At 35.2% G+C, this 27,927-nt stretch overlaps 1 protein-coding gene across 2 annotated transcripts in view; it reads left to right on the top strand.

Moving 5' to 3' along the window:
* USP34 (ubiquitin specific peptidase 34) overlaps positions 1-27,927 on the top strand; it is a 138,832-nt gene that overhangs the window by 47,283 nt on the left and 63,622 nt on the right. For both annotated transcript variants that reach the window (XM_042789260.1, XM_042789261.1), the window contains exons 8-27: positions 247-308; positions 8,566-8,647; positions 8,741-8,833; positions 11,056-11,181; positions 11,590-11,719; positions 12,288-12,323; positions 12,728-12,858; positions 13,432-14,048; positions 14,513-14,727; positions 16,464-16,579; positions 16,663-16,790; positions 17,937-18,026; positions 18,885-18,980; positions 20,137-20,219; positions 20,665-20,819; positions 21,668-21,781; positions 22,739-22,838; positions 22,973-23,132; positions 23,570-23,696; positions 23,794-23,941. In XM_042789260.1, coding sequence (XP_042645194.1) covers positions 247-308; positions 8,566-8,647; positions 8,741-8,833; positions 11,056-11,181; positions 11,590-11,719; positions 12,288-12,323; positions 12,728-12,858; positions 13,432-14,048; positions 14,513-14,727; positions 16,464-16,579; positions 16,663-16,790; positions 17,937-18,026; positions 18,885-18,980; positions 20,137-20,219; positions 20,665-20,819; positions 21,668-21,781; positions 22,739-22,838; positions 22,973-23,132; positions 23,570-23,696; positions 23,794-23,941 — 2,809 coding nt within the window. The remainder of the gene's footprint in view (positions 1-246; positions 309-8,565; positions 8,648-8,740; positions 8,834-11,055; positions 11,182-11,589; positions 11,720-12,287; positions 12,324-12,727; positions 12,859-13,431; positions 14,049-14,512; positions 14,728-16,463; positions 16,580-16,662; positions 16,791-17,936; positions 18,027-18,884; positions 18,981-20,136; positions 20,220-20,664; positions 20,820-21,667; positions 21,782-22,738; positions 22,839-22,972; positions 23,133-23,569; positions 23,697-23,793; positions 23,942-27,927) is intronic.

Genomic DNA, 27,927 nt, shown 5'->3' on the forward strand with positions numbered 1-27,927 from the left:
TTCTGGAGTGGGTGGAGTTTTGTAACATCATCTAATTGCTTTAGTGAAAAAAAGTTTTATTGAAAGAGAGAACTGATCCCTCTTGCCTTCTAAAACGCGTGTTCAAATTTTTGTTAAAGTGGTTTCTGTAAAAACACTGAAAGTACTAGAAAAAATTGTTTACTGTTAATACTATTTTCAAATATAGCTACCTCACAAAATACTGAGATAAAATTTTAATTTTTCTCTTCCTTTTTCTAACTACAGAACCAACTTCATACCTTCAATGATGTGTGTAACAACGAGTCATTAGTTTCAGACACAGAAACGTAAGTAGGAACGTTATTCTGAATACTGTTAAGTGCGCTATGTGATTGCAGTTCTTCTGTATTATTGTTATGGATTATGCACGGTGGGAATAGTGATAATCTGAGGCATTTATTAGAAATACTCTAATTAGGGGGTTAATAAATGGTTTTAAATGATAACTTTAAAAATATCTCTAAATGTTTCTGGATCTTATACTGTCTTAAAAGATAGAGTCAAGGTAACCTTTAGAAAAATGTAGATACTGAAATAATAAATACCTATAACAGGTCATTATCTCCATCGTGATGTATAAATAGGAGCCAGCTAATTCATATCCAAGTAGTATTTCTGCCATCTTCTCGTTTCTCCTGATCATTTAGTTAACTAAGACTTGTCTTGCCATCAGTGTCTCCCAGCCTTGTTATTAGTTTTTCATCAAGTCTGTGAGGCTGTGCTATTTATTGATCTTTTTCAAAGTCCTTATTTGTGTACTTCAGGTGTGTTTATTCTAAAGGGGACTCCCATAAATCTTCAAGAAGATTCACGCATGGGATTGTATTCCAGTGAGGAAATGTATTGATTTTTGTAGTAACTCAAAACTTAATGTTAGAGCTGTCTAGAATTTAGACTAAAGTATGTATTTAGGTAGTTGAAATAGCTGTTCTTTGGAAATAATAGTCAAAGTATGTAAAATGTAGGATTTTACTTACTTGTGATATACTGTTCATGTTTACCTTGGGGTGTGATACACTCTTTACATATATCTTGGGGATCGTATCCATGTGCATATCTGTCTCACTACAGACACACTCTCTGCTATCTTTTCCTCATTAATGAGAAGTCTGTTACAGTAGCAGTTGGCTTGCTCTTTTGTCTGGGTAGTTTTATTATAGATGGTTTTATTTTAACACCTGCTTAGTGAAATCTGGCAGCAGTCAAGACCACAATGCTGTAGCTTGCATGTAAATAGCAGCTTCAATATATGAAGTGAAATTTATGATAGTAGGTAGATATTTTAAAAACAAAGAATTGGGATCTAGGGCGGTTTTGCTTCTGTGAAGATACGAAAATACCTTAAGAATACAAAACAACTAACCACTCGTGATCAACTTTTTCTTGTCCTTTGTCAGTAAATCAGTAGGTGAACATGAATCCATTCTATCCATTTATTGCAAAGTAAATTTTGATACATAGTGTCAGAAAAAAAGAATTCTTGTCAAGTATGACACTAATATCTTGCTATGATCTGATGAAGACTGAATGTAGTATCATTAAGCTCATGTACATTTCCAAAAATTTGCATTATTGTAATAAATGTAACCACACATTTATGCTGATGTATTATAATATTAATATAGTATATACATATATATTGATATTATTAATAATATATTTTGTGCCCTGGGAGAAGTTTTGGGTTTTTTTCCAAAGCCCCTAGTTCTGTAGCAGTAGAAGTAAATACTACAGGAGCATAACACATTGAGCATGTGAGGTGGCTTGATTGGCTGGGCTATTTTCAATATTGTACTGCCATTTGATGGTGTATTGTTACACTGGGACTGCCAAAACTCAATTTTATCTGTTTATTTTCTTCCTTTCTTCATGTTGAAAATCTGTAACTGAGGTATTTCTTGGTTAATTTATCTTAAACACATTGTGAATGAAGTAGTTTTTAACTAGTAGTAACTAATTAAGGGACATTAACAAGAAGTTACTCTGCCAGTTAAGCCTAATAAAAAGCTATTTGATTTTCTGTGTCAAATGTAAAAAAGGAAATCTATCGACAGGGGAAAAAGAAGGGTGCTTAAATCTTCCTGCAGAAGAGCAGATGTACTATGCAAGAACATCAGAGTTATTTTAAAGCTGAAGGAAATTGTCAAATTCTCATTTGGGATATTACTTTCTTGGCAAGGGCATCTGTAAACAGCCTGTCATTTGAAAGGAATGCAGCATGAACAGAAGACCTTCTTTTCCACTTTTGTGGGATGTGATGCTTTTTTAATCTGAATTCCAGTCATTCTGGTGTTTTACCTGAGAAGTTGGGTACAAATAAATCAGTGTCAAGCATTGCTGTTCATCTTCAATATCTTTTGAAATCACTGATTTCTTCCAGCCAAATAATCACAAAAGGCTGCTGCAGAAGGGTGGGGAAAATGTCTCACTTCTACAACTTGTTCAATACAAAGCTTCCCTCATTAGAGACTCTGTTCATGAGAAAGTTTTGGATGAGAAGGCACTTACGGATTTGGCAGTGATTGAATGAGCAGTGAAAGGAAAGCTTTTCATTCCTATTTTGTTTCCTTAATGGAGAAGGGAAGTCTAAGCTTTATTTTGTACCTTTGTAGCCTCTGCAGATTTATTGAAGGAAGATGTTTTTCCTTATGTCTGGTCATCCCCATTATGTGTTTTGACTTTTCCAGATGCATTTGGAACTGTCAACCTTTGGGATTTCTCCTTCTGTATCTTGATAAGGTGGGTTTGCGGGAGGTATCTTTTTTAAAAAAAAAAAATAAAAAATCTGCCAATTAGTCCTAGCACTTCCTTTCTTTTGTTTTGAAGTATCATCAGGATTTTTTAGCAAATATTATGCAGCAGTAGCTTTTATCTGCATGGTTGCAAATTTTTCCATGGTAGGACAAGCTAAAGCATCTTCTGTCTAGGAAAACATTGGCTTTCACAATTTGCACTTGAAAGCAGCAGAAAACTAAGACAGAGAAATCTGTTCTCTAGCTGTAGGTATTTGTATGTCTTTTTAGATTATGTTTACTTGACCGTCTTGTCTAGGGTTGAGGGTTCGCGGTGACTGAGTCTGCATATTGTCCAGATATGTGCAATGTCTCAGTGACTCAGTTTCATAGTATCGCTGAGATACACTTTTAATTTAGCTATTCCTTGTTCTTAAGATAGAGTCAAATCCTTTGCAATCTAAGGTACTGAAGAGTATGAAATCCATTGAAGCTAGAAATTATGACACTGAACAGAAGAGTCTTCAAGTCTGCGAACAGTGATTCCTGAAACTATTTTGATGATGTTGGATAGTGAAAAATGATCATGCCTTTCAGGGAGGGAAAGATTTTTTTTTTTGTGCTATTTGGACCACAAGAGGAAAAGTGGTGTTTTTTCCTTAATGAGGACATGGTCAGCTTGTGGAAATCACATGTGAAGAGATATTTTGTTTTGCTCTTCACTTGGCAGGCAGCCAAGAATTTGAGTTTCAGGATTCAGGTTGATGCTGAGACAACCTCCCATCTCATTTAAAAACTTGATTACTCTTGCTTTAAAAGCTTCTTGCAGAGTAATTTCAGGTGTCCAAAATTCCTTGCACCCGTGAACAGGAAGGTCTGGACTATTTCTCCTCCTTTCTTTTCTCTCTCTTTCCTTATTTATTTGAGATATTAGACGGCAAGTTTTGTATTGCTTTTTCACTTCACCACTGTTCTCTTACCTCACGTTAACTCTTGCTTTCTCAATTTTTGTCTGAGCTCACAAACTGAATTTATAGCCACATCATTTAAATGCCTCTTCCCTTCTCTCTATTCCACATCCAGGCATCTTGTAAAATTTGCTCTGAAAAAAAATAGTGGTAAAATTTTTCACTCAACTCTCTATTGTTTCTTTCTAGTAGCATACACCTTACTAGTGATATATATATAGCAGTTTAATAAATACTCAAGATTATGGCAGAGTGGTGGTTTTGGACCATCAAATAAGAAATTGTGTGCTCATAAACAAAAACATATGCTTGAATGTGTGCTGGGAAGGTGCCTGCTGTATTCTCTTTGCATTCCTGATTCTAAATAGTTGAGATCAGTGTTTCCCATCCGTTATGTTGTAGATGCTATTTCAGTGATTTTGTTAAGAAATGTTTGTCTTCATCCTTTGCAAGCTGCTTGTTATATTTCTATATTTTTTCTTTTAAGGTTTTACATGATATTTTTCAATGATACTGCTGTCTTGCTGTTGTATTTCATCCAGTACTGAGCTGGTGTGTTTTTGTAGCTGCGTGATGAATTGTGCTGGGAAATTGACTGGCTGGATAAATAGGGTTTTCTCTGGGGGGGTTATTTTGCTGTGGGATTTGTTCCTGGATTTGGGTCATCATGTGGCTACCAAGTATTGCACCACAGCCTTAGATTAAAATGTTTCTAGGACTTTAACCCAGTCCTATTATAGAGGGGCATTCTTTAACCTACCAGGAAAATGTGTAAACTGTAGTTTCTTGACAGATAGTTTTATTTACAATAATGAACAAAATTAAAGCTCCAGTACTCGCTTACTTACTCGTTTGTAAGTACAGTTCACAAACATCAGGTTATATCAGAAACTGCATAGCTTCCACTCTTCCTCTCAGTCTCATGGAATGCGTGGGGAAACTAATGTTAGAAGTGCCTGAATTTCATTTATTGGAAATAAAACAGTTATTTTTGACAGACATGTATTGTCAGTGAATTTAAATTAAAGGTCTAGGGGGAAATTGATTAAGTCTAAAGATCATGGAGCCCAATATATTATGTGGATTTCCAGTGTGAGAAAGATTCAGAGATGATTAAACTAGAGTAGCTGCTGCCTTTCCTTTCTCATTCTCTTCTCTTTCTCCCTTACCTACAACACATACTCACAGAGAATGTCATATTCTTTAAATGACTTTTCCTCTTGCTATCACAATTACTATATCCATGAAAAATAGCTAATATATGTTATTACTGAGGTGAATGTTCTTACTAAGATTTACTAAGTCATCCTACTACGATTCAGATATCTAATCTGTAAAAGCTTTCTCTGTACGGCTACTTTCATGTTAGAGGGAAAAGTGTATCTATACTTCGGTCATAATGCATGTTTTTCACTCTCACTATTTCCTTCAGTATGAAGGAGGAAAATTTTTCTATAACCTTTTGAAGAACTTATTTAAAAGAAAATTTGAGCATATTTTTACGGAAAATTGGGTTCTTGTTAGGTTACCTGAATTGTAGTGATCTTGTATAGTCATAGTCATGTAATAACTTGCAAATTGCTCTGTGAAAAAATACTTTTGAATTACAAAAACTACAGACTATATGAAAGAAACTTCAACGTAGCTAGAAATCAAAATTAAACCACATTGAAAAATATTGAAAATTATACTTTCAGTCTTTTAATAAAAAGTTATTCTACGTTGTCCTGCTGACTGGGGCAACTCAGAGCTCAGTGAACTTTTATGAACTTGAGTGTATCAGTAATTTCTCAAAGCCATAGGCTTTTGATAATTATTCAAGTAAAAATGGGATAAATGACAGCATACAAACCTAAATCATAGGTTACTTTATTCATAGGCTGGCAGTTTATTTATATGAAGTTCTAGAATTGCTTGAGTTAAGGTATTCACTCTGTTTGAAAGTGTGAGGAGTTTACCAAGGAGCTGGAGAACCACCAGACAAAAATAACTTTCCTGAAATTAAAGTGTTCAGGAAATAATTCAAACATCCTTCTTTTACACTGAAATTAGCTTTCTTTGGTGAATCCTTGAATCTGCTACCATAAATGTATTTCTTAGTATATCAGAGAATAAAATATTTAGTGCCGATAACAACTTTGTCATTTTAAAAGGCAGTATATTTAGTGATTGGTGTGCCCTCAGCAAAACTTTCTGGGAGGAACAATTCTCTTTGTGAAACACAAAGGCTGCATTCTGTGTTTCACAAGGATCCTCTTGGTTTTGGTCATTCTCAACAAATCCATATCAAATGAATGTTTACCTTCAGAAATCTGAGATACCATATCACAGTTGAGCTCACCAGCAGGATAAAGAGCCTTTTACTGCTGAGAATACATCCATCAAAAAAAGGCATTCCTTCATCAGAATAATCCATTATTTCTCAGAAGAAAAACTTTGCAGATTAGAGATAGTAACTAATATGATTAGTAACTGCCATACTAATTTAAGAAAATGCAAAAGAACTCACTCTATAAGAAATTTTTTGTTCTTTCATTTGGAGTAGCTAAAATGCAACATAGGACTCGATACATTGTCTAATGGATATGGTATCTGGTTTAAAGAACATACTGAGGTGTATGTTCTCTCATATTATCATCACCTAGTGAATCTAGCAGTGTTTATCTGGGATTCATTCTGAAAGGTACAGGTTTTGAAGTTCAGACCTAAGAAGAAATTAAGTGGTCCTGGAACAAAATTACCTTCATTGACTTACGACTCGGGTGTTAAAACTTTTGCCTCTTACGAAGGACCATATGCAATGATTCTTTTCACTTTTCTTAACCAGAAATGCATCCTTTCAGGTCTCCTGCATCTATTGGCTGTATGTTCACCCATGTGACCAGATCTGTCTACCTTTTATATGTGAAAAATGCAAACTAGGAGGCTTTCTGCTTATATTTTGATGATGTAGGAGGAGTACTTCTGCCCACAGCAAGGGGAAGCAATGTGAAGCCATAAGAAGGAGCTCAGGCAAATAGGCTATAAATCCAGGGAACTTTTTTGCAGGCTGCATTTAGTTTTCAGAGTGTGAGCTGGGCACTTTTGATTTAAGGTGAATCTGTAATACCAAGTTGACCAGTTGTCTGACAGAGCTATAGTCTCTTGAGCTAGATGAGCAATGCCACTACAGTCACTTGTGCATGTCAGCATGGAGACAGGTGGCTAAGAGCATGTTTTAGAGCCATGTTCAGTGCTAAAGTATCATCTGCGCAAATTAATAGTAAGTTCCTTTAGCTGTAAAATCTGCAAAATCACAGCTGACATGTGAAAGGCCTCATTTCAGATTTTGTTTGACAGAAGTCGAGGCCCTGAATGAATCTGTAATGCGCATGCTCCAAAGCTTGGTTTGGGTGTAGGGATCTTTGGGGTAGTAGTGGTTGGGTTTTGGTTTTGTTTTGAAGTGAGGCTGTAGGAAGTTAAGCAGATCAGGATTTCATGCAGCAGACCTGGCATCTTTTTTATCCTTCTTTGAGCGGGTACCCTGTCAAACTGACTTTATGGTATGGGAACTAATTTATTAATAAGCCATAAATAATACAGTTGGTAAATTGCTGTACCTTGCAAGCCAGGTATTACCTAAATGTCAGGGGACATTATATTTTTTGAAGAGTATAAGACTATTTGATTCTTCATGTCCTGGAATTCGAAGAGGATAGTATAGGAATGGTGTGTGTTGAGTAATAGGAACTATGCTGAGTCCATCCATAAGGCTTAGGCAATTCAGAACGAGTGACGAACCGGCAACATGTCCCAGAAAAGTGAATCCTGTTTGGAAGACCTACAAAGGCAGTCTCTTTTTACCTAAAGAATCTTGTGTTCTTATTGTGGATGATAAATATTGGCAATCTTGGAATTTTAATAGTGACCATAAAAGTGACACAGTTAGCAGTGGTAATAATAATTCCAGTAGTCCTCCAAGACGCCTCCTCCCTTGCATCCTCTCTTCCTTGTGAAACAGAGCGCTTTTATTCCAGAGCCATTTAAACTACAGGCTGTGCTTTAGGTACTGTGATGTCCTCTAATTGCTTCTGGTGCCAAAATCTGGGTAAACAAACATTTGCTTGAAAGGAAGGAGTAGGAAAGAGCTTATGCACTAGTTTCTAGACAGGGCAGTCCTTTCTGGAAGTTCAGCTTTTGTTTTGGAAAATTCAGTTTCCATGTCCTGTTTTGTTCTAATGTTTGCTTATGGGTTGGCAGTGGGTGAAGTTCACTATTGTTATGAATGAGGCAAAGTGAGACTTTTGAAGTATCTGTATGCTCCATCTGTGTAAGTATGATCATGTAAAACATAGGTTTTTAAAGCCTTATTGATTGCTATTTGGGCAAGAGAATCCAATACTTAAGTGGTTTTCTTTAAAAAATAATTTCTATCGCTCCCACCTTTAGCTATATTTGTGAACTCAGTAGTTCTGGAATTTCAATATAAACATGGATTAAATAGCAGTGTGTATGAAAACCTTACCTGTGAGGTCTTTGAAAGTGGTCTGCAGGTGGTCGGTTGAGCTCTATTAACTGATCAGATTGGTAGAATTGTTGGTTACATGTTTGCTACTGATTCAGAGGGGTGGGTGGGAAATGTTGATATTTGGCATTCCTCTTCCAGCTAAAGAAAAAAATACAGATGTAATTTGCTTCCTACCTGAATGAGTGTATGTTGAATGTGCTTTGAGTTCAGAAAAGTTTTTGTATGCTTACTACAATTACAGATACTAATTTGGAAGACATGCTGTGCTAGGGAAGAGCACAGTGTATGTATTATAGACAGATAATTTTACATATGTTTCCACTCTTTTCATCTCTAGGTCAATTGCAAAAGAGCTTGCAGACTGGCTTATCAGCAACAATGTAGTTGAGCACATTTTTGGACCAAATTTACATATTGAGGTTTGTATAAAATTACCGTTATTTTTAGTATAAACATGGAGGAGTAACTTCTTGTTCTAGTAAATCTTTCTTCAATATGTTCTCGCTTTGCAGATCATCAAACAGTGCCAAGTGATTCTGAATTTTCTTGCAGCTGAAGGGAGACTTAGTACTCAACATATAGACTGTATTTGGGCTGCAGCACAGGTATATGTAAGATTTTTATAATTGCAGAAGTGATAAAAACCCAAAAAATGGCAAGTTGATTTTTGTTTACATTCTTAAAGTTGAGTCTCTTATTTTTTCTTGTCTGTCTGAGTGTTTTGCTGACCAAAATTTTAAGTTAGGTAACTGCCACAATTACTGTTTGGGCTTTTTTTTATTAGATGCAAAAATTCCCCTAGGCTACTTTTATACAAGAAAAAAATGGAGCTGTACAGCAAGGGCATAGTGTTTTCATTAAGAATGGGGGTGAAGACTGTAGGGTAGATGTAGTATTTTTACTGTAGTGCTAAATCACCTTACTCCTATATATTGCAGCTTCCATTTCTGTTACTCGGGATGAGAACGATGAGGTGAAAATTGTGGCAGTGAAGTTTACAGCTGTGCTACAGTGCTGGTGTTAAAATCTATAGAAGGCACGGAGATGTTATTTTTTGCTTGATAAACCTGGAAACTCTGATAGGCTTTTTTTCCTTCAGAAAGATATACTTGTTTGCTACTTTTAGTGGATTACTATGCTTTTTATTTTAGGCTGCGAATTTTTTATTTAGGGGATTTGAATACAGTAGACGTTTTGATTTCCTGTTGTGGAAACTGTTTTTCCATTGTTTCATTCTGCCTTTATTACTTAAACAAAAACCCAAACAAAACAAACAAAGGCAAAAAAAAACCCCATGAAAAAAGACCAAACAAAAAACCCACAGAAAACAAGGTTTCAGTGTCAATTTTTCTGAAAATTTACAGTCGAAGGTCAGACAAAATCGATCTTTTTGAACAGGTATAAGGAACATACTTTTATAGAAACTAGAATTTGAAAGAGGTTTTTTTATATGTTCAGTATTTCTGTTATTTGTTTCAGTCAAATCTTATTGTATACAAATTCTGAAACCTCTATAATCCATTGTTATTATAACATGCAGCTGGTATGTTATTAACTGCTCATTATATCAGCATTCACTCTAATAGGCTCCAACAATTTTCTGTATCACAGTAATTAATAATTAGTTATTTCACTTACATTTTTGAAGTGATATTTTACCTTCCTTGTGTTTTCACACATACAGTAACTCACACTAGTGTTAGACATCTGGATTTTTTCTATCTTTGATACTATTTTAAGAACTTAATATAATTACCCAAATGCAGTAATTCCTTTGCAGTTCACATGTTTGTTTTGACATACTGATATTTTAAATATACGTTTGATATCAGAATTAAGTATGTCCTGATTACTTCCTGTAAAAGGTTTAAACCTCTAATATTGTTTAAAAGGCTGACACATTTGACTAAAAGAATAAAAGGCCTTAAATGATATAATTTCCCCTTTTAAACTAACTTTTTGACAGAATTTATCTCAAGATGTTTAAATGCATCCTTGTATACAGCCCACATAATTTCATTCTGGTTTGAATCCTGTGGAAGATGGCTTGTACCCCAGAAACTGCTGACATGGATATTTCATATGCCAAGAAGGCAAAATAAAATAAATAAAGAATAAAAAAAAACCTTTTTGAGGTACATATGTAGTAACCAACATTAATAATGTTTTCTAGAAGCTTCCTGTAACCATTATTTTATTTTTTGAATACCAATATCATTGCAAACATAATGAAACCCTTTTGGGTGACTATGAAAAGCAGCATTTATCCTAAGAGGAAACATCTAGGAGCACTGTCACTTCAATGTGTAAATAGAGTCGTTAGCTAAACACATTGTCATATTTTTTGACATCCATTACTGGAAAAACAAAAGAATTATAAATAATCCTTACACAGTTCACACAGTCTGTTCTCTCAGTCTCCTATTAGTCTCTAATGTCCTTATTTGTATTTACCACTGCTAACAAGAGAATAACTGCAAATATTGCTTCCCTCAGGATTTAGCATATGCACTAATATTTTAGAATTTATATTTAAGTTAAAATACAAAATAAACTTTCAGTTCTTCTTTTCACTAATCTCTTAGGACTGGAACTAAGGAAGATATTGTTACATAGGATTTCACTAAACATAACATGCTTTACAATGTAAACATTAAGTTTAGTCAAAATTGCAAGTCTGATGTAGTTCGGAATTAGTGGACAAGTGCTTCCTGAGAATTTGTGCAAATATGTTGTTAAATTGCTGCAATTTTACCAATCTTTGAAATTTTTTTTTAAGTTTATTTCACTGTTCCTGTTACCTTCTCTTTTTGTTTGTACTTTGTAGCTAAAGCATTGCAGTCGTTACATACATGACTTGTTTCCCTCTTTGATCAAAAACTTGGACCCTGTCCCACTTAGACATCTTCTTAACCTAGTCTCAACTCTTCATCCAAGTGCTCACACTGAACAGGTAAAGACAAGGCAAGCAAAATGACCATATCGAGAAAAGAAGTTATGTTAGTATAATAATCAAGCATTACGGATTTGTCTTTGTCTTTCCAAAGGAATGCATATAAAAGTAATATTCAGTAGTGCATAAGAGCAGCAGCTATACGAGTAAAGTTGTCATGTTTCTTCAAGTAGGCCTTTTTTGGCTTTTGACTTAGAATCTTTTTCAGAGACTTTTGAAGACTGCATAACCACTGATAGAAGATTTTAACTTGATGTCTGAAGTTAAAAAGTGTTTCACACAACATTATTTTGTGCATTCGTTTATTTTGTTGAACTGTAGCATTGGCATATAGAAAGATTAACAGTGGATCTTTTTATGCAAAACCTACTGCTTCTTAATGGCTCTGTTACCTGGTTTTGTTTATAGACCTTGTATTTGGCATCAATGCTTATAAAAGCACTGTGGAATAATGCACTAGCAGCTAAGGCTCAGCTGTCAAAACAAAGTTCTTTTGCATCTTTACTGAGTACCAATCTACCCATGGGAAACAAAAAAGGTATGTGGTTTTTCAATAGATCTGGTAGTCAAATTTTTAAATTTCATAGTCTCCTTGTTGAGTTTGGACAAAAAGGATGTATAGATCTTTCTACTTGAAATATTTTTAAGAAGTGTCATGCTGGCATATTTTTCCAGCAGAAATTGAGTATAAAGACGAATTGTGAGCGCACTTGGAAAGCTTTCTATTTCAGATCAATTCTGTTAGTATATCTAAAGTAGTATGTTTTTTGGTTTTGTTTTTTTTAATTCAGAGGATGGTCTGTAACTCTTCAGTTAACTATTGTTCTGCTGAACATCTGTAACTTACATAGCTACATAAGATCTTACAAAAGCATATCTGATTTTTACCTAGTTTTTGATATTACATGCTATTTGTGGATTTTGTTTTTGTTTTTTTTTTTCACTCGACTGTGTATTTCCCCACAGTCATTACTAAAGGTGCTGCCAAACCATTTTACTGTAGTTTCCTTCTTTTCCTACTGCTGATTTTTATGAATCATGGACAACTATATGCTGAGAAAAAGATTTTTAGTCACTTATTTTTCCATCCTGCTTTTTTCCTTCAGAAGAAGAGGAGCTCAGAAGAGCAGCCCCTTCACCTTGTAAGTATAGTTTTAGAAGTACACCACAATCTGATACATTGGATACTACAGTGTTTTTCTACAGCTATCAAATATGAATAGAAGAACAACTAGTAAAAGTTTGCAGTTACGTTTTTATGAGAAGTCAAAGGAAAATTATATTTTGTGTAGAATCTAGGAAATTCACATAGCTGTGCTGTATACTGGCAAGAAGAGACAGAATACAAATTTTGTAGTAAAATGTTCAGTGTTCTGAAAAGAATTTATAGTGTTTAGGTACACTGATTGTTTGAGTTACATCCCTTGTTCAACTGTTTGCAGGAAGAACGCTGTTGTGTTCAACATTTGAGACAGATTTATGTAGTGCTGTTACATTCCAATTAATATATATCACAAAGTAACTGGGAAATGTGGTTTTGAACTAGGGTCACCAGCAGCAAGCCCTCAAAGCAGTGACAACAGTGACACCCATCAGAGTGGAGGCAGTGATATTGAAATGGAAGAGCAGCTTATTAACAGAACAAAACATGTACAGCAGCGACTTTCAGATACGGAGGTAAGAGTGTAAATCTTAGTCTGTGAATTTAGTTACTGAGTTGCCTGTTATTAGCTATGGAAATAATTTTTTTCTGTAGTGGTTTCAAATCCTGAGCAGGTATGTAGCATGTATGGTTACCTGCAGCAGGATGGTGGACAGCTAGAATATTTACATATGTTCCATGCAGTTTACATAGAGTATAGTGTACCTTGTCTGCGAGCAAGTGCGCTACAAAAAAACACCTCAAACAAACAGATTCCTGTATTTAAATTGTATTTCAGTTAGATTAATCTCTTAGTAAGGGATTGCATGACACATTGTCTGTCACACTGTGACTGTATGTATGTGCAAAGCCTGCACATATACCCTCTTACAAATAAGGTAATGCAAGATTTAAATTATTAAATCTGAATCTTGCTCAGAGCATTTTGTCATTGGCAACCAAATTGAGACAGAATGAATGAAAATTTGTAGGTTTGACACATTTCCTCATAAATGAAGAATAGTGTCCGAATGATGGTTAGGTTGATTATATATTTTCAGTGGTGTGTTTTTTTTTCCACCAATCTTAAAAAAAAAAAAATATTTCAGGAATCCATGCAAGGAAGCTCTGATGAGACAGCCAACAGTGGTGAGGATGGCAGTAGCGGTCCTGGTAGTAGCAGTGGCCACAGTGATGGATCCAGTAACGAGGCCAACTCCAGTCACGCCAGCCAATCTGCTGGAAGCCCTGGCAGCGAGGTGCAATCTGAAGATATTGCAGATATTGAAGCTCTCAAAGAGGAGGATGATGAAGAGGAAGAAGATAGGGGTCATAATCCCCAGAAAAGCAGTAGGAGCACAGATCTACGAAGCAGGAAACTGGAATCACAAACAGGCATCTGTCTGGGAGATTCACAGGGGACATCGGAGAGGAGCGGTGCAAATAATGGGGCAGGAAAGGACCATGTTTTTAACAGTGACTCCGTGACACCGGTGGATAATCGAATTAGAATGCTGGATGCTTGTTCTCATGCTGAGGATACAGAGCATGATATGACAGGGGAAATGAGCACTGCTCACATTTCACAAGGGTCTCAGGATTCTTGTATAACTCACACGGGGGACTTCCTTGGGGAAACTATTGGAAATGAATTATTTAACTGTCGACAGTTCATTGGACCACAACATCACCACCACCACCACCATCACCACCATCACCATGACGGGTAGGTAGCTTGACGTTTCTTTTGATTCCTTCTATAACAGAAATAAAAGTGGTAGCAAAATGTTCTGTTTGGGCAGAAATTTGTATGAACATTTTAGTATAATTCAGGATAATTTTGTCTAACAGAAGTGATAGTTATCTCGGATAGTTACACAGTGATGTGCTTTATTAACACCTGATTGAGGTTTTTTGTAAAGTTTTTGTATTGAATAAATGAGCATTTAAGAAAAAGTTAAAATTGTTTTGGAAAATGCTGTATTCAGTTAACATTAAAGAAGTCAACACAATCATCATGATAGTGAGACCTTCAATTTATCTTTCATTGTTTTTCAAATTCATATGAAGGGCTGTTGTTCAGACAGATGATTCATCCTGACTAGCTCGAGGGAAACGTCTACTCACTTGTAGTCTGCTCTAAACAACTTTCTCTTTGATATTGTCCGTTCTGATACTCTTCTTTTATAGGCACATGGTTGATGATATGCTAAGTGCAGATGATGTCAGTTGCAGCAGTTCCCAAGTCAGTGCAAAATCGGAGAAAAATATGGCTGATTTTGATGGGGAAGAGTCTGGCTGTGAAGAAGAGCTTGTACAGATTAATTCACATGCCGAGCTAACATCTCATCTTCAGCAGCATCTTCCTAACCTTGCCTCTATCTATCATGAACATCTTAGTCAAGGTAAGAGTGATAAAAAGAAAACAGAAAAACATTGTAATTCTAGCTCAATTTTATATAATTTTGAGTTAGTCTCTAGTAATTAAAATAATAAAATTATTTCAACCATATGTGTGTGTTTGCCCAAAGAAACCCCAGTGACCACTGAGATTTTGCTGTTTCTCCAAGAGATTCATTTTTTGTATCACAGTAGGTGTAGCTGTGTTTACCTCTTTAAAACTTCCCTCCCCCATTTCTTCTGGATCTTTTAAAGGCACTAAAGAGCCTAGCAAATGTTTTTTCTAATCACTTATTAAAGTAAAAAGAGAGATGGTACTGAAATGTGAGGGTTTGGGTTTTTTCTCTCTGAAACCTTATGCAATTTTTCTTCTGGTGGGTGGATGTTATTGTGATTCCATACATTTGTCATCTTAAATGAATTAACCATAATGGTCTGTACAGAGGATAATTTTGGAAAAATGAGTTAAAATATAACTTGGTATCTTAGGGAGCTTGCCTTAAAGGGCATTTTATGCTATTTCATCTTACACTGCCAAATGTTCTAGTTTACTTCAGGGTGCAATTTAAGATGCTACTAAAACACTTCTCAAAAATTATGTTATCTTTCCATATGCTATTGTGGCAGCTTTATTTTCCGTTTTATCCTCCTTTTAAATATAATGGAGGGTATGGTTAGTGAAAGTTTGACATTTTTCTTCACTGGTTTGGCAGAACCAAGTTTGCTATCTTCCATCAGACAGTAAAACCAGTACTATGTATGTCTTTTCCTGAAACACAATTGAGTAAGAAGTCTCTTTTTTCTTTCGGCTTAACATTTCTTGTTATTTGGAACTGAATTATAATTTCAGCCTGACATTGAAAATTTTGAAGGATTTTTTTTTCTATGCTACAGTTTTGTATAAACTACTAAAACTTCGTAGTTAAAACATGCTGTAAATCAGCATATTTTTTCAATATTTTCCAGAGATACTACACATCTTACTGAAGATCTAAATTATTGTTTGAGCATGAGGCCTTCAGTGTAGATTATTTTTGACACCTCAAGTCTTGCACGTGCAAATAATTAGTGTTCTGCACACAGTCTAAATTTTCTACTTGACTTTGCTGTTATATGAAAATAGTATCAAATAGCAGATAAATGAATGGTACCAGCTGTGGCCACATAGAAGGAAAATGTCTATCAGTGTTTATGAAAACATGATGAGTTTCTAAAATCATGCACTTTTGATACTCTGTCGTCTATAAAAAACAGTGTTTGTTTTTCCTGTTTTTTAGTTAAGTATAGAGATCACGGAGCATGGGGGGAATTTATTGAAATGTGCTTCTTTCTTGCTTTCCAACCATGCTAGTTATAAAGATACCTTCCTTTGGACCACAGCACTACAGAAAGACTTGAGAAATATTTTAATTGCACTGTCAATGAAATCTAATTAACCTAAAAAGCAATTGAACCTGCATCTGCAGTTCTTAAGTACTCTTTTTACTGCATCTTGCCATGAGCCAAAAGACTGTTAAATATTGGCTTACCTGCCCTGTTGACTTCTTGTGTGGTCATAATACTTTGTCTTTTTTTAAGAACCCACATGTGTAAAAAGGCTGCAATTACGATGTTGTTGTATACAGTTTAAAATAGCCAGGTTTACAGATAAAGCCTGTTGTTGTTCATGCACTTAGGGAATAATGTCCAGATTAGATAGTTCCTTCTATTTATTCAATAACGGTCTTTATATTTTGTTCAGGACCAGCAGTTCATAAACATCAATATAATAGCAATGCGGTGACGGACATTAATTTGGATAATGTTTGTAAGAAAGGAAATACCCTTTTGTGGGATCTGGTCCAGGATGAAGATGCAGTAAGTTGAATACCAGAAAAGAATATTCTTTAAAAGAAAATAAATATATACTATTCAGTGACCTTTCTTTCTACTTGCTGTAGATTCATCTCTCTGAAGGGTTAATAAATGAAGCAGAGAAGCTGCTCTGTTCTTTAGTATGCTGGTTCACTGACAGACAGATTCGAATGAGATTTATTGAAGGCTGCTTAGAAAATTTAGCAAACAACAGGTAACTTAAATCATAAATTATCTGTTTTTACATTTATCTATTTTTGCAACATATAGGAAATCCAAGTTGACTGTAACGGCTATTTCATTTTACAGGAAGACAAGTTAAACCAGACATAAGTTAAAGGATAAAAATAGTTTTCAAGGTGTATCTGATGTTCCATTTTTCTATTCTGTCAGTGACCTGAATTTCTCATCTTGTTGCATTTTTTTGTTCTCCCTTCTGCCAGAGGTTACTTGCCTTCCTACCATTTGGTAAAATTTGGTCCACATCTTAGCCAGTTGAGTGGAAAGTCAAGTGCCTTGGCATAAGCATTTTGAACTGAACATTCAGATTTCACATGCAAGTGGCTGAGGAGCAGACAAGTTCTTTTCCACCAAGTCTGTTGTGGGGTCTAATTACGGTGAAGAAGCAGCTGGAGGCCAGAGTCATACCTTGACCTCAGATGACTTGTTTTAACACCAGCCAAAGCTGTGAGATTGTACAGTTTGATTGTACAGACTGGCAAAAGTAGAATTTATTTTGTTAATACAATCAATCAACTGCTGGACATCACCTGCAGTGTTATGTTGCTACCTTTTTGTTAAGAACTGTATTTGTGAGATGTTAAAGTATACAGAGATGTTAATTAATAAAATAAATGTGAAGATACGTATTACTGATACAAAAGTTTCCTTACATGCAGTTTATGTACTTCCTGAGTTTTCCTAGATAGTTGTCTCACAGTAGACACCTACTTGGGTCTATGAGTTTGAGGCAGATTTTTTTTCTGCTATGTTATCTGTTTGTAGAAAAAGCATACTCAGTTTGTTGAAATTTCAAGAGTTAGGTTTATGTAACCCAGAAAGAAGAACCGATCTTTGGAAATTTAAATAATTTTTAATAAGAAAATATATTGTTTTATTCTTTATACTTGTCCAACATTTATGTGTCCAAGGTGTTACATGGAAAGAGTTTGAATTATGTGTGGCTCAGATTCAGAAAACTAATTGGCTGACATGATGGCAAACTGCACATGAGTGCTTACAGTGCTTTCGGTTAGCCTCTTTGCTCACTGAACATGAGCTTCTCAAAGTCATTTCAAATTTGACTATTTTAATTTCATAAAAATCATACACTATCATCATTTCTCTCTTTCTCCTTTAGATCAGTAGTAGTTTCACTTCGTCTTCTTCCAAAGCTGTTTGGTACGTTTCAACAATTTGGGAGCAGTTATGATACACATTGGATAACAATGTAAGTAGTCCCCTGTTCCCAACAGACTAAGCCAACAGAAATTATGACATTTAGGGGACTACTGCAAGCCTTGCTCCTTTACTGTGGTCCAAATTAATAATGACCTGAGGTTATCATCTGTCTGCTGTATTTGTCCAGATGTGTGAGCTTGTCTAATCACTCACGCCTAGATTTCTTCATAATACACACTGTTGTAACTGAAGACTAAATTATATTTTTTTAAAACACCACTTCTCCCCCCCAGTACCAAAGGACTTGCAGACAGTACTAAACATCCACTAATAGGATATTGGAGAAGGTTGTAATAAGTTGATATTGCATCATTCTGTTCTGATTGTATATCAAATGCTTCTCAGTAATAAAAAATTCGGTTTGTAAGAAAACCTTTAAAATGTATGTGAAGATGTATGGTATAACATTCCTTACTGGAACAAACTATATAACTAGCTGGTCTAACTATAGACGACAGACTGCTGGAACTTCTGGGAAAGATCACATTGAAAATCAGCAATTTTTCTTGGCCTTTTTGACATGATGTTTAAATATATGCTCAGTTCTGAGTTTTGGCTTAGACTTTTTCTGAATTAGGGCCTTTAGGAACAGTTTCAATGGTCTCAGAAGGGTGTGTCCAGTCAGTCCTAATGCCTGAAAATAACGACTTTGTGGAGCCTTATGGATGACAAGGAAGACAAGAGTACTGTACTGGAAAATAGCCCTGAATTCATGGTAGATGGAAAATTGAATGTTTACTTTGGTTTTATGTGTATGCAGTTTTCCTATAATAGCTGTCTAATTTCTGTAGCTTTTCTGATCTTTTTAAGCAAACCTTAATACTTTCTGCTCTTCAAATTGACACAGGTGGGCAGAAAAGGAACTTAATATGATGAAACTTTTCTTTGATAATTTGGTACACTACATACAGGCAGTCAGGGAAGGACGACATAAACATGCATTGTAAGTACACAACTAACTTTGAATGTTTGATGTTTTTAAATGCTTATTTTCTGCTTCTGGTCTTCCTGATGTGTTCTTACAAGTAAATACTTTCTTTAGGAACGTTACATGCTTAGGGAGACAAAGGTCTGTAAAAACAAAAACATTTTAAATAGCTTTCTTTTCCTTAAAAAACCCACACAACAGCTCTCATGTCATTTTTGTTAGACATTATGTTGAATATGTGTTTACAAATAAAACACGAGGATATTATATATTAAAATCAGTTTAAAGTGATTTAATATCATAAAACTATCCAATTTTTTTAGTTTTAAAATCTGTTATCGTTAACCTTTGCAGTAGTTTGTTTTCTGTTTAACACATTCATCCACACTTTCCAATCTGTATGATTAAAATTAGGTGTATATACACAAATGATACAATTTCTAGCTTCCTAATCCTGGAGGAACAGACTATTCATGTTTTGACAGATTTCAAAGTCAGTATGTAAATATGGGCATCCAAAGTTGAAAAATGTTGCCATTTACAGGTCAGATTTTTACTTCATCATACGCGTTTATATTGGACATTGCTCTAGTGAGAAATAACTTCAAAAACTGTTTGAAAGTGGAATGAATTGCTTTAAATTCGGTCAAAATGATATGTTGTTCTGCTCTTTTGACCATTAAGCTTCTACCTTATAAACAGAAATAAAATTCATATTTTTATATGTTATGAAAATATTTTGATAAAGAATATGTATCAGCTGGAATTAGAAATTCAGGGTAGAAATATCATAATTTTACAAGTTAGGGAAAAAATTGTCAGATCCTACAAGATGCTAATGACAAAAGGATGCCCTTGAATTGGACTCTATGCCAAAAAACACCCACTTCTTCCTCCCCCATCCCTGCCTCCCCTCAAAAAAAAACAAAACCAGACCAACAACCCAACAAAAAAAGTAACTTAGCTAGTAATGACTAGTGTGTCATTCCACTTGTTTGGTGTGGTCCTGTCATGTGTACAACTGGATTCTAGACTATATACTGAACTGAAAGTTCAGAAAGAAAGTTAATGAAATTTTTATGGTTTTAAAAGGCACATTTATGAGTGGTAAAAAAGTTATGACAATATACAATTAAATAAACTTTATTTTTTATACAAATTTAAATTTCAGATACAGCCACAGTGCAGAAGTTCAGGTTCGTCTTCAATTCCTGACATGCGTGTTTTCAACTCTAGGATCACCAGATCATTTCAGTAAGTATTTGAGGTTACCTCATCGGAGAAGCACCTCATAGTAAGGCTTGCAGAGTTGTTAATAATCAGTGTTAGCTTAAATAAATACGATATTTTAAATGTCCAATTTTAAATAATATCTGCTGCTGTTTCAAAGGAAAGCACACAACCAACACTGGAGTTTAGATTCTGTTGCAGTTCTGTGAGAACAAATTTTTATATTCTTTGTGTTTCAGTTTTTCTAAATATTGGAATTGTCGTAATTAGTGAAATAAAGATAATATTTTCTGTATTTGTGGGTTTTGGTTGACATCCATAATGTTCCCAGAGATTTTTTTACTGGAGTGCACTGTAAGTTGTGATACCAAAAAGGAATCATTTTCTGTATGTATTCTTGGGTTTTGTAGAATATTGCTATGTATTTGCTATTATAAAGGAGTAGTTAAAAATACTTCCCTAATTTTAGGGTTGAGTTTAGAACAAGTGGACATATTGTGGCACTGCTTAGTAGAAGATTCTGAATGTTATGATGATGCACTACACTGGTTCTTAAATCAAGTACGAAGTAAAGATCAGCATGCTATGGGTATGGAGACTTACAAACATCTTTTTTTGGAAAAGGTATGTGGAGAGTTAATTGCAACCTCATAATTCTACCAAACGTTTTTCTTTCCATATCAGCGGTATTTAACGTAGCTAAAATTGGTTAATGGGAAACACGTCTTCAGTAGTCTGGGAGGGCCCCACTTGTCATGCAGTGATTTTTCTCTGGTTGGAGAGGAGAATGGGTTGCTGTGAACTGTCACACTAGTATTTACTTGAGTGTTTCTTTGCAAATAGCCTGTGTGTTGTATCTGATACTAGGTAGCACTTCATTTGAACTTTAAAAAAAAGCCACCCAAATCTGTACTTACCTTTATGATACTTAGCTTAGCTGACTAAAGAAGTTACTTTTCTACTTTTTGGGAGGGATGTATAAATCTCATCAATACATCCACTGAAAATACAAACATGCAGCAGTAGAGGTTTTTGCAAGGGGTCCTATCCATTTTGACAGATGACATTACAAAGTGGATAGATTGTGCAATAATTAATGTAGTCTAGTTCTTTTTCAAGGTTAATGTTTTTTATCTAGCTTGTAAGCTAACAAATTGTCCTGCTGTTGATAAGTTAATCAGCTAATGTTACAGTAATAATTTTTTTCCCCTCTGCACTGGTATGGTCCAGATCAGTGGTAGAGAAAAGAGGTTCCTTTAAGCCAATTACAGTTGATGTTTTGTATTGTATATAAAATTCAGAGAGTGTAATCTTTTGCAAGAATAAATTTTAATTGATCTACTACATTTGAGTATGACTGGTAGTAACAATGACATTTTTCTGTGCTGGTGAAATAAATACATTGTAATTGCTATCTGTTCCATCACTGAATTTTTTTTTTTCTATACTAAAAGTACATTCATTTTTTTTAGATGCCACAACTGAAACCTGAAACTATTAGTATGACTGGCCTAAACCTCTTCCAGCATTTGTGTAATTTGGCTCGATTAGCTACTAGTGCATACGATGGTGGCTCAAACTCAGAGGTAAGCCTAGTTTCCGTGCTCGTGTTTTCTTTCTTTCTGAGGGAAGGGGAAAATTAAATTACATATCTGCAACGGCATATCTCTTGAGAACTTACTGGCTTGAATATTGTTTACTAGTTTGAGAAAGTAATGCCATAGCCCATAGTGGTGGGGTCTATACAGATTACTACCATGAGGAGAGCCCTGGGAGCTCAGGACTCAAAAGTGCCAAATGTGGGCAGTGAAATGGAAGTGAAAGAGGCCAATGATCCTGACTTTGCGTCATGACTTTGAGCATGTGTGGCTTTTGTGTCTAGAGGTATAGATAGGAAAGCACAGAGAAAGTGATACCTGTTACCTGCATATCTTTGTGCAGTTTATCGTATTCTTAGCATAACTGAACTGTGTCCACTCTTGTGTTTAAAGAATGGGTTTGCAACTTCTATAAATAAGAAGATTCAAATGACGTTCTATTAGGTGCATTTAATTCTGAATAGAAATCTCTTTTCAAATGTGTCCCAGTTTACGTATAATGTGCTTTAGAAGGTTTTTTTCTGTAGTTCTTTTTATACAGAGAAACTGTCTTAGAAATAAAATTATATATAGGATATTTTTCTGTGAATTGATTTGAGGCATTTTTTTATTAAAATTTCTATTCTTGCAATGAATACCAATAATAATTGTGGATTTAAGGCTTCATTTAGAAGTATTCCTGTTTGTCAAAAATGAAAATTCTCTCTCTTGAATTTTAACCAGTTTGCCTTACACTTCAAAGTATGAAAATACTTCTGCGAAAGTTAGAATTTTATAGTAATTGATGTGTGCAGTGGTGAGAGCCAAAGCAGAGGAAAAATGGAGGTATTTTTAGTAATTGCATCAAGAGGCAAAGAAAATGTCTCAAGACAGAAATCCATCACTCCCAGTAAAATAATGAGGCAGTGTTTTATTTCTCTGTTTGTTTTGCTTTTGTCAAAACAGTTGTGTGGCATGGACCAGTTCTGGGGTATTGCTTTAAGAGCACAGTCTGGTGATGTCAGTCGAGCAGCTATCCAGTATATCAACTCATATTATATCAACGGTATGAATTTTTATTTTTGTTTTCTGTTTAAAATGTTTTAAAGAATATCTAGTGTTATCCTCCCTTTATTCTTAGTATTAAGATGCATAGTCCCAAAGCTGTGCGTATACAATTTACTTTAACTGATATTACAGGTAAAACTGGTCTGGAAAAAGAGCAGGAATTTATTAGCAAGTGTATGGAGAGTCTGATGATAGCTTCTAGTAACCTTGAGCAAGACTCACATTCAAGTCTCACCATTATTGAAAGAGGACTCTTAATGCTGAAGACACACCTGGAGGCTTTTAGGAGAAGGTAAACAGCTCTATTGATACGTTTGGATGAAGGATTTATTTCCCTTCTTCTTATCATAATGATGAATAAGTTAAGAGTTATTACTAGTTACATAATAGTTGCTTTGTTCTTCTTTGTGTAAAGACAATAGTGCATAATTCTGAAAGATAATATGTAAGGTTTAAACAGTTACCAGAGTTAGCCCTTGTCCTTGTATAAGTATGTATGAATGTGGGTCATGTTTCCTCATCCCTCACCAAAGAAACTCCTTCAAAGTTATTTTAGTTGTGTTTGAAAAATAGCGAGAATATCAAAAACTTCCTCTTACTTTGACAAAAAAAACCCAAACTGTGAATAAATGTGCAAGTTTTGTCTTTTGTCTCATTGTTTATCAAACATTTGTGTTAAATCGGTTTTGACAAAAATACTTTTTTCGATATTTTTACCTGCTGCTTAAGGTTTGCATATCATCTGAGACAATGGCAGATTGAAGGCACTGGTATCAGCAGTCACTTGAAAGCCCTGAGTGACAAACAGTCACTACCACTAAGAATTGTATGTCAGCCAGCTGGACTTCCTGACAAGGTAAGTTAAAAGCCCTTTTGCAAGTACATGCTACATTGTTAAACTACAGTAGGCCCATTGTGTGCTTTGAAAAATAAAATACTTTTTTTTATTTCAGATGACTATAGAAATGTATCCTAGTGATCAGGTGGCTGATCTACGGGCGGAAGTCACCCATTGGTATGAAAATTTGCAGAAGGAACAGATAAATCAACAAGCACAGCTTCAGGAGTTTGGCCAAAGCAGCCGCAAAGGGGATTTCCCTGGTAAGCTATAGTACTCATACCTGTATTTTTTGCCCTTACGAGGGTTCATCCATTTAGAGCTTAGAGGATTAAGGTCTTTTTCTTCCCCAGGTATTCTAAATAAGCACACATTATGATGTATTTCCTTCTGGTTGTGGTCACAGTTAGCACCACTCTAACTTTTAATTAATAGCGTTTCTTAAGCACTACCATTTATTTGAAATAGCAAAAAAAATGTAGCTCTGCCAAAAGCCCTTGGATCTAGCCAGTCTCAAAGTCCTGACAGACCTCTCCACATAATTTTTCTTTTCGTTGTTTTAATTAATTATGTTGTTTTCTGTAATTTGGAAATGCTGTTGCATAGAACCTTATTCTGTGTTTCATGAAATTTATACATTTCTGGCTCTGCTATTGATTCAGAATTTGAAGTCATAATTCAAATTCATAATTTATATCCTATGTGCAGTTCCAGTCAGGTGTGAGATTTTCCTTACTCCTGCAACTGCTTTTCAATTTATGATCATCCTGTAGCAAAAATCATCATTCATGCTCTTTTGATTCTCTTAATTTGGAATGTCACCTTGCTCCCAAGGTGGTCACTGATTGCTTACAGCATGATGAATATGCATCCCGTTGTTGTTCTCTTTCTTTATGTGTTTTTGAGTGAATGAAAATGTCTGCTTTATCCTTGAGGAGGAGGAGATCTTCTAAATCCTACTGGCACTATATATTACAGCATTCTTACCGGTTATTGCTGTTCATGATGTTACTGTTTTCTGAATTATCTTCTCAATGTTTTCTGTCTTTCTCATTGTGAGCAAGAGTTAGCACGTAATGCATAGTATCTGAACAAATTCTATCCATGAACATCTTTCTCCAACACCATTGACCATTACTGTATGTGCAAACATGAATCTGACTTCTTTTTTTTCACAGTTTACCAACTCTTTTAAAAAATTGAGACACACTTTCAATAAACCAGACTGAATTTTAGACATCTTAATTACCTTCTTTGTGAAATCATTTTCCAGCAACTTGTCAGAAGCTGTTTTAGTGAAGAAACTATCTTGTTTTCCACCAAGTACAGCCATCTAGCAGAAATTTTCATGTTTGTTATAGGTGGGATTTTGGAAACACGTGATTCAGAAAGATCAGAATTGTAGTCCTACGGCAGCTGTAGTTCAGTTATGTTACATACGTACAATGTCTTTTGTGTCTGTGCTGATAGCCATAATTTCGTACGCTTTGTTGTGGATGTTGTATTTTTTTCTGTGTTTATTACACTAATTATTAACATACCATAGCTGTGGGAAACCAGAGAATCATAAAATTTGTATCTGTTGATTCATAAACCCAGTGTCCTTTGCTAGGTTTAAAACCTGTATTAATGACTCTAAGTGTCTTGTAATTGATATGTATGTTGGCTGATAGGTGTATAAAATCCTGTAAGAGACTAAATCTCTTACTAACCAAACTCTGAAGAAGCGCCTCTGCATTGTTCTCTGCATGCCACCATGTGTTTCGAATAATTTAATCACATGATTTTTACTTTTCAACTGCTGATTTTGAGAAGATAGTACTGAAACTGAGACTTGTGGTTAAAACCTGCAGTTTTACTCATTCATACTCTGTTTTGGGGACTGTTCTATATAGGTTAAAAAAAAAAAGGACTTTCTAATAACATTTGGTTGGTCACAAAGATCTCTGTGAATTATGGTTCAGTGTGTTGACTTGTTTAGACTTGGGTCATTCTGCATCATAGGAGGCATGTATTGTAAGGTACATAGTGCACACCTGTCTCAGTGACCTTTTACTATGTCCATTTTAATATACCTGTATTAGTTAATCTACAACAAAAAACAATTCCTGGTTAGGAACCTGAAATGGAAATTATTTCATCAGCTGCGCTAGAAATATGAGTAGAGTTTATCAAATTCCATTAAAAATTAAAGGCTCATGATTTCACAGTACAAGTTTTTCTCTTGCCTTGTCCTTATAGAGCCAAATCTCATTATCCTTAATTGGTTTTTAGTTGTTTACTCAGGTGAGATTCCAATTTTATGAAGGAGAGATAACAGGATACTTGTATCAGCTTCTGGCTCTTGGCATTCCAGACTTGCACTTTTTTTAAATTTATTTTTACTTCTTTTTATTTTTTCATCTGTTGTTAACTGTGACTGGCACTTTCTTATGCTGTTGGACTCCTTCAGCACTCCTGTTAGCCTGCCTTTTCACCACTGTGTACATCTCCCACTTAACACCTGTGGTCTTTAGAGGAAATTTAGTTTGAGAAGATGAAGACACTGAAAATGTATGTTAAACAGACTGTTACAGAAGTGAGGTAACTATTATTTTGGAAAATGAAGCTACAGGTTCTGAGATGGACAAAAAGAACCTTAAAGCATTTATTAGTTACAGGTGTTTTTCTGATGTTTTTATCATCATGTTTCTGTCAAGGGAATATCCAAGAATGCCAAAACTTTGGGAATGTATCTGTAAGTAGTAGATACATTCACATTTATTGAATGTTCCTTTTAATTCTCTTTCACTATAATAAACTTAATTTTGTTTTTTTACCATTTACCAGAGGTTTACCACATTCTTTCGTGGTCCCAATACCTTTTGTAACATCTCTTGCTCATTTGAAATCTGCATTGCTCAGAGAAATGTGAGATTGCATTTGCTTCTCACTCAAGTTGTTTGTTGCATTCTTTCTTCTGAAATCTGTTACAAGTTTGCTGAAGTGCAGAGGATGGCAGATTTCCATATTATTTGTGTGGATTATGTGTTTGCATGCCTTCATCCCTTTAGAATTATTTTTGTCTGACTGCATTGATAAGTTTCAAAGCAGCCAGCTGAGGAGGATGGGAAACAGGGATAGATACATAAGATTATTCCCAACTCCATATAAAACTGTCATGGTTTTTATTTTTAAGTGACAGGTGTCTTTGGACAGCAGCTGTCTATCCAGTTTTCCCCAAGGAAGTCCCAGACATTTTGTTTGGGCAGGATTTGAGGATCCTTTGTATTTGCCTGATACCTACATTTATCTGGTAGTCCCACCAAAGTTACTGTAGGTACATCTCACTGGACTGCTCTGTCTTGGAAATGTCAGCACCAGGGCGTGTATCTCAGCTGGTTTTACGGAGCATCACCTGGATTTCTTGTCTGTGTACGTCAGCAGAGGCCATGTGGCTGCAGACTGCAGGTGGCGAGCTTTCAGTAATTACCAGAAGCAGCAGGCTGACTGCGCATGCACTGTGCTTTGCATGTCTCTGCGACAGTGAAAGAGTGAACTTTACTGCAAATACCTAGGCTTCTTTGGTTTAACCCATGCCTTTGAGTACTGTGTTCCTATAGGCAGGTAATAGACAGTTTTGAAGCATTTTCAGGCTACAGAACTCTGAGTACTTCCCAGGATTTCTGCAAGAAAGCCTCTGAAGAAGCCTCATTGAAATCCCAGCATTGAAGTACAGAGGCAGCGTAAGGCTGCTCTTCACTGGTGTGGAGGATCAGGGCCTAATGTTGGCAAAAGTGTACTTGTAAGAACAGTGGCTGAAAAGCATAGCAAATTTCAATCCATGACAAATATTTTTGTGCACCAGTATCGGTGGTTAGAACTGTATGAATACTCTGAGGTATAAAGTCATTGTGTGTTGCAATTCTTAGTTACTGCTTGATGGTCTGTGCCAAATGAAATTATTCAGACTTCTTGTTCAATGTTCAGGATTCTTTGAAGGGTTTCTCAGTTTTTCCTTTCTGAAGTATATGACATCTTCAGTTTCAGCTTACAATTTCAGTAAGATCAATCATTGCTTTTTTGCTGACTTTATCACAGGTGTGTGATACAAAGGGATTTTGTTGATGATCACAATCATTTTCCATTATCCTTCTCTGGCATAGCATAATTTACTACCAAATACAGAAGTCATGTTTTAATCTCTGTTATGAACACTCTTCACTACAAGATTGGGTGAACTGTTATTGAAAAGGTTATTTCTGAATAC

Source organism: Tyto alba, unplaced genomic scaffold (assembly GCF_018691265.1).
Source record: "Tyto alba isolate M040663 unplaced genomic scaffold, T.alba_DEE_v4.0 Super-Scaffold_16, whole genome shotgun sequence".
Lineage (NCBI taxonomy): Eukaryota > Metazoa > Chordata > Aves > Strigiformes > Tytonidae > Tyto > Tyto alba.